Consider the following 7872-nt stretch of genomic DNA (forward strand, 5'->3'; position numbering starts at 1 on the left):
TGACAAAGACCTAATTGAGTTGTATCCCAAATCCTTTTTAGTGGCAACATCCCCTTACTTTGATTAACGACTGTGTTTCCTAAGACTTAAAAGAATAACTTAATTAAAGGGGGGGGGGACACTAACTAAAACCTCTATTAGGCTGTAAACCGTTAAATGCGGAGGAATTGTTTTTTCCTAATTTGAGTTTTTGGGAGGAGGGTGTTGGCCCTTATCGTCATTCCAAGGGAGCTGCGGTGCATGTGGACTTCCCCAAACTTGAGTTATTGGAGTTGAGCAAATCACTGGGTTAATGTGACGTTGGGGCTTGGATCCGTGGCGCATATTAACAACAGAGTAACCCTCGAAGTTAGGAATATTTATTTTAAAGCATTTATTAAGTATGAAGTACAGGAATGGAGAGATGGACTGGCGGTGGTTAGTTTTCACACTGTTCTTGAACTTTCAGTTCACTTACGGGTCTCCCTCCTTTTATGACTTGTTCCAAAACTATGGACACACTGGAGTGGTTCACAGACACAGAAACAGGTAAGTAATGGGGTTTTTCTACTTTCGTGGCGAACTATCAAACTTTTCTGAGTAGTTCAAAATGCGCGTATCTTTAATCCCACTTTCACCGTCAGGGTCAAAGCTGTGCGCCTTTGTTGCACCGTCACCAGTAAAAAAATATGATGTCTTCTAAACTCATTGTTGATCGGACTGACCTCAGATCGGTGAAGATTTTTGCTTCTTAAGGTCATACTGTATGTAGCATGTTAACATTCACCATGCCTTTATCAGCCTGCGACTAAATTTAGCTTGAGTTTGTAGCCAAAGGTGATAAGATGTCGATAAACGCAGGAATGGCAGGGATTACTCCTTCTGTCTCATCTCCAAGAGATGGGGAAATGGAACAGACTAGCACATAAATGACGCACTCTTAAGGGGGAGTTCATAAAGCATAAGGACCTAATGACACTTTATTGACAAATTACAAACCAATAAAACTGTTTTCTGTGGTGTTTGCACAGTGTTCCTCTCAAATATTTCTCACAGTTTTTGGTATATATCTCGAAGCTCTTGTTTATCGCTGCCTCTCTCCAGGAACTGGTGCGCATATGTGGTGCACAAAAGAGTGAGCTGCGCCGTGCAGGGGGGTGTGGAGAGCTTCCAGGAACCCGTGGTGGCCCCCTGCCCAGCCTACCAGCCCGACTGCCAGCAGCAAGTGACGTGAGCATCCGGGGAGCAAGGGGAAAGGGTTGCGGGTGCATGTTTATATGTATGAGACAGACTGGAGTTCTGATGCAAAATGTTTCTTTGAGAGAGACTGGTAGGCAGAAATGTTCACAGAGACTGAAGAAATCAAACTGGCAGAACTCAAAAAGCACAGCTTTTCTAGCAAATTAAAACATCGCCAAAAAGGCAAATGGAAACATATTCACTGGGAAATAGACTTCACTTACTTCACTTTCACAGGAATCTGCTCCTGAGTCTTGGGATGTCACATCAACCCAACTATAAATCATGGTTATATAGCTTCTGACTAACATACACGTCTTCTCTAGGACCACATACCTGCAATATGTCCAACCCAAAAGACTGTATGATGTATGATGTATGATGACTGAATCATGTGTAAAAATGTGTACTGTTCTTGGCAGCAAACCAAATGTGTGGTGTCTCAAAGAAGATAAGCATTTAGATTTTCAGACATTTATGATCACACTGTTTGGAGTCCATCCATCCACTCTCCATACCAGTTTGTTCTGTCCTGGGTCACTGGTGGCCGGAGCCCACAGCACCAGTACTGTATATCTTGGGTGGGAGTCTGCGTACATCTCAGTCAGACTGCCAGTATAACACTTAGATTTGGGCTGAGGATTCACTGGAAGCGACACATACCTCATTTGTGAAACTGCATGTTATTTGAATATTGCTTTAGACAAGAATATCTGCCAGATGAATAAAAGCAAATATAAATGTAGTTATATCTAAACAGGACTGGTGACCTTCCAAGATCATTAATTATTTTACAAAAAATTAATTTGTGTTGTTTACCTAGAATGTTTATTTATAGTAAGGTCAGAGTTTCCTTTTGCATTTTTGATGTACCACTTGTCAAACCTATACTCCAGAAAACTGAGTTTCTTTGGCTCCATGCATTAATCTAATTATTTACACCTACAGAACAGATTTGTGTCCGCCTTTATAAATCTGCATATTTGTGCATCTGGTTTTATCTAGTGTTCAAACACGTTATTATACACTATCAGATGGCTGTTGATTTGTCATTAGTAGGTTTATGACCCTCAGTATAACATTACGCAATGTCCTCTTGTCCTCTTGGCTTTCATCATCACTGTGGAAAAATAACAAGACTGTTCTAACGATTCATTTGGAAAACACATTAAAAGGAATCTAATCCACGTCAGATTCAGGAGCTGTCCTCACTAATGGTGCTAAAATAATGGCCCTGTAGATAAACACTTCGCAAGAGTTACTATTGCAGTTCAAAATGCATTTCATGCGTACGATCCAAATATTTATGAATGCATTAAAAATGTGTTTTTTGTGTATATTTGAAGATATGACAGCTAAACAATGCAGTGCAGTATATCTTGTACTTCCTGCAGCACATGCTTTTCTCACCACTAGCAGTTTCTTCCTTTCCTCTCTCTTTGATATGATAATACATCTTGATCAAGTAACACAAGTAAATTTCATTTAAGCCCACATCTGAACCTGAAATGTTTAAGATAAACAAATCATTATGTTCCTTAATAACTAGTTACTGTAAATGGGTGTATCCACAATAATTGGTAACAGTTGTAAGTAATTCTGTGTAGGTAGACGTTCATTTGAAATTTAATCAATTTTTCTTTTGAAACGTTTATTTTTAGTTGTGAGGCAACTAACTGACACATGCAAGGAGCCACTGTGCTGTATGAAAGGTCCATGGAAACCAATAAATCTTAGGTTAAAGGAGCACATTTTCAAGTTACTGTGTAAAGCATGAAGAGCTGGCAGTGAGAGTAGACACCTCAGGTTTTTCCATTTTTAAGTTATGATACGACTGGCTTCATATTATCGAATGTTAGGATGTGATTTACACATTGAACACATTGTTGATTACAGCCATAATATTAAGTGTTATTACCCGAAAGGATTCTGTTTTCTGTTACTCAAGCTCTTGTCATTGAGTGCAACAACTGAGAAATGTGCAAAGATGATAGTTTCAGACATCAACTTTCCAGATGTTCTGCATGATATGACCCCGTCTTCAGGGAAGTGATGTCATCTATTGGTTCTTTGGGAGCTGTTTGCCTTGGCTAGAAAGCAGAAATTTATGTAGCAGAGTAACAGAGAATCTCAGAAAAGTGAAAAGTGAAAGTCCAAAAGCATTCCTGACAGCAGGAGTTAACAGTTCTCAATAAAAATATATGTTATTGGGACAGTTTATTCTTTTGGATTTATAGAATAACTTTAGTATAACAGACAGGAATGACTTGTGGTACTTTGCAAATGGTCTCTGGGTTCATTCTTGGAAAAACAGCTCAATTTCATTTTTATATTTGTTTGAGAAACTGACTGACAGCATGTTCCTTGTTTTACAGATACCATACTCAGTTTCGACCCACATACAAGATTGACTATAAGTCAGTCACCGAGTTAGAATGGAGATGCTGTCCCAGCTATGAAGGTCCAGACTGTAAAGATTTAAAACCATCCCAAGATCAACAAACAGTGCAGGGAACACAACCTTACATCCCACCAAATCCTGGACAGTCAACTAGACACACACAGAGTAAAACACTATTTTCTTACTTTTGGTGTTTTTGTCAGTATATACTACATTAGAATGTATTAACAAATTATAGCTAAATTAATCTACTTCAGTGCTATTTAGCTGATAAAAAAGAGACCTGTCTGTATTTATTTATGAAAATCACTAATTATTCTGTGATTACAGGGCCCGAGCGGAGAGAGACAGGACACCATGAGACAAGAAATGGTGAGACAGATAAGGTGCGTCTTCTGGAAGGTGAAGTTCAGCGCCTCTCTCAGACAGTCGTGGATCTACAATCTGCTTTGGCAGGATTAACTGCCAACCTCCATACTAACCTGCAGGAAGACACAAAGAAGATGCTGGTGACACTTCTTAACAACATGCGTCCACCAGACGGTGTTATGTCCGCAGGCACAGAGCAGAGCCCAGTAGTGCTGGATGGTCATCAGGCTGTCAGAGGTGGGACTGCTGGAGACAAGGCAATAGAAAAAATAGTAGCCCGGTTGGATGATATCAACAATGCACTTAAAAGTAAGGATGAAGCTTTGGAAGACCTAAGAGGAACCATGACAAGTCACGAGGGACAGATACGTGTCCTGATGGATGCCTCTCAGTCTCAGACTCCAGCCATTGCAGAGTTTGATGTTATACAAACGTACATTGATGGAAAATTTGAGAAGCTAAAGAAAGATTTAGATCAGAATGTGGAGGAACAGATGACCAAACTACTAAGCTTCTGCAATGACAAGATCCAGAACTTGCAGAAGACCTGTGAAGACAGCCGTGACCAAGGTTTGGTCAGCCTGTCTAAGCTGGTGGACATCAAGGAGGCTGACCTGAGAAAGGAAATCCGGGCACTACATCTACACATGACCGCTGCAGATGGACCTGTACAAACTCAAAGGCAGACAGCTCCATCCAAAGAAGAAGAGGATCACAGTGACCAGAAAGATCTATGGCGTGAAATTGATCGTATTGCAGAGGCTCACCGCGTCCTGAATGCTCGCATTGACAATGAACTGGCACACCTGTCCGCTCCTCAGGAAGACAGTGATTTCAGACTCCTGGCTGAGGAGATAGAGGCACGTATAAATATCACAGAACAAAATGCAGAAACGCACTGTTTCTACATTGAAGATAAGCTGACTCGTACGATTTCAGAAGAAGTGTCAGTGCTCCGTCAGCTTCTGGATGAGCGTCTTAATAGTAAATTTCAGAAGAAGTGTCAAAGCTCCGGCAGCTTCTGGATGAGCGTCTTAATAGTATGGAGGACCAGTTTACGAACATGCTAATGGAAATGAGCAACAAATCTTTCCCAGGGATGTTTGGTGACTCCATGGATACCATCCAGGCAGAAGTAAACAACAATAAGTTCCTCCTCCAAGGTTTGGATGATAAGGTCAGTGCTGTTGGAGAGTTGTGCTCTGGATGTTCAGGCTCAGGAATTACTGCAGGTTCTGTGAGTTCTTTGTCCACACCTAAAGTTGTAGAAGACATTCTGAAGGACCTGAGTCAGTATAGAAATGACTTGGACGTTCTTTACAGAGATGTTGGGGCCAACACAGATAAGGTCAAGCAACTGCAGGACCATGTTAAAAGGCAAACAGTTGGAGTTGAGAGACATGGAAAGACAATGGACGACTTCCAGAAAAGATTGATTCATTTTCAAGATAATGTGCTTGGTGTGGCTGGTGCTGTTACTGGATTAAGTGACTCTTTGAGCAAATACAGCCAAGATATGTACAAAATAAATTCATCATGCTGCTTTGCAGAGCAGAGTGGCACTGGGAGTCCAGCACGGGACAAGTGGGAGTCAGTAATTGAATTACCTGTTAGTGAGGGTGATGACACCAGGGGCCACATGGAGGAACTGAAGAACAGGCTGGATACCCTCAGTAAACAGGTGTCATCTGAACTGAGTCAGTGTCAACAGAACACCCAGGGTGTTTCTGATGGCATTTCTGCTGTGGATGGACGAGTGACCAGACTTGAAAAGGTGTGTGGAAGGTTAGATGGGATTTCAACTAACATCAGAGAACTGAAAGATGGACTGGACAGACATATCGGTGTTCTGCATGACTGTATGTCCAGGATGAATATTACCTTTGGAAATTATGGTGCAGACATCATCACACTACAGAATTCCTTGCAGAGGCTGCAGGCACAGGTGTCTGCGATGCCCAAGCATGTTTTGAAAGACATTACTGCCAAGGAGCCAGGTGAGTTGGTGTTTTACTGATAATTGATGAGTTTACTGGCAAACTCTGGTTGTGTTGTGAGAAGGAAATTATCATAGGACTGCTTAGGCTCTCACTGAGATAAACCAAGTCAACATGAGGTCATATTTATCCAAATTTAGCTTATGAAGCTTGGCTGCCTTTGGAGCATATATTAAGCTTTACTGCCATTTATCACAATAGAACTTCAGTCAGCAAAGCGCTTTACACTATTTCCCATTTGCCCATTCACTGACACAGACATTCACATACTCACACACCAGTGATATCAATGGGGGCAACTGGGGGTTCAGTGTCTTGCTCAGGGATACTTCGACATATGGACTGGAGATGCCAGGAATCAAACCACGACGCTATGTTGGAAGACAAGCTGTTTTACCTCGAGCCACATCCGCCCCAGGTGTAATGGATTATTATTTGAATACAGAATACAGAATTATGTTTGTAGCTTTTATCCAAACAAAAAGTGAGCTAGAAAGCTTGCTGTTAAAGTGAGAGATGCAGTTTATATATAGATGTTGTTGAAATATGCATTTGGGCAGTCTTTCTTAGAAGGCATTCACAGGGCAGTTGGACACAGCCCCCCCTAACTTCCAGAATGAAAGTTTATTAAGTGTGATTAATATCTGAGTAAACACAAACCTTTCCTTAAGATAATTCTCCATTTAATGCATTCTGCGAGCTTGGTTTGCATGGAGCCTTGGCAGTTAGGCTCAGATCCCATGAATAGCCAGAGGGTATTTCCCAGAGTTGAGGACATAAGTTCACCGGGCTTTCCGCAGTTGCCTTGACTATGTCATTCAGTATGTGTCGGCATCAAGAGGCAGAGGTTGACATTTGAAACTTCCTGTGACTTAGATTCATGCTGTTCCAAGAGTTCCCTGGTGTTAATGTAAGGAATGGAACAGGAAAACTGAATCTTAAATTGTTAAATGCCATGCTGTTTGTTTTCCTGTCTCAGTTATTCCTAACTACTCTAATGATTTACTCGCACTGTGTTGTGCTTCATTGCTCCCTTACGTAATATCAGAGCACCCCTGCACACTGTTCCATCTTTCGCAATCCCTTTATGAACATTGAGTTGTTTTTTTGTTTTTTGCAGCATGGCATAGCTTTTTTACTCATACCAAAGAACTGAATATCTCAACCCAAGTTCCCGGTTTCTCAGTACACACCCACAGTCTCATACACAATGCACCTACAGTGCCTCCCTCCTCTTGTTCTCCTGACACATGTACACATACCAACCACCAGAGATTCCTGTAGGGTGACCTCAGTCTGATGTGTGGAGTCTGGTCCTCATTAAGAGCCCTGACTCACTGCTGGAGCCAGTCTTGATGGAGAGAGGTGAAGCAGGCCTCCACACCCAGGACCAGATGCTTCGACTACCCTCAGTTGTAACGTCATGACTGGGGCCCCATCATCAGTGCCTCCCTTTCTTTGACCATTGTCCAAAGCAGTGGTGTGATAGAGAACTGTGGAGAAAAGAAGGGACTGAGTGTATGAAGGCATTTCACTCTTTGCCAGATATGGCCTGTTGTTTTCAAACTGTGATATTTGATTTCATTACTATACTGTAATATAGTCATACTTATGAGCTCCTTAAATATCCCAATAAGAAACCCCAAAACTGTTTGTAGTTTTTTTCTAGGAGTGAGCTTATTTAATAGAAAATTTAATTATTTGGGGACATTTTTTTCTTTTTTCTTAAGAGTTAGACAAAGAGCTCTGATAATATAAGGCTACCACCACTAGCAGCCAGCTAACTTAGCTTAGCACAAAGATTGAAAACAGGACACTGCCAGTTTGACTTGGTCCAAAGTTAACAAAATCCACTTCTAAATCTCAAAAATTTACTTCTATGAGTCT

At 41.3% G+C, this 7872-nt stretch overlaps 1 protein-coding gene across 1 annotated transcript in view; it reads left to right on the forward strand.

Moving 5' to 3' along the window:
* The first annotated feature begins 248 nt into the window (after positions 1-248).
* Positions 249-7872, forward strand: part of emilin2a (elastin microfibril interfacer 2a) — a 16907-nt gene continuing 9283 nt past the window's right edge. Inside the window, exons 1-5 of the mRNA XM_020591330.1 lie at positions 249-528; positions 1084-1209; positions 3594-3784; positions 3950-4919; positions 4976-5985. Coding sequence (XP_020446986.1) covers positions 383-528; positions 1084-1209; positions 3594-3784; positions 3950-4919; positions 4976-5985 — 2443 coding nt within the window. The 5' untranslated portion in view covers positions 249-382. The remainder of the gene's footprint in view (positions 529-1083; positions 1210-3593; positions 3785-3949; positions 4920-4975; positions 5986-7872) is intronic.

The sequence above is a fragment of the Monopterus albus genome, unplaced genomic scaffold, assembly GCF_001952655.1.
Source record: "Monopterus albus unplaced genomic scaffold, M_albus_1.0 scaffold14.1, whole genome shotgun sequence".
NCBI classification, from domain to species: domain Eukaryota; kingdom Metazoa; phylum Chordata; class Actinopteri; order Synbranchiformes; family Synbranchidae; genus Monopterus; species Monopterus albus.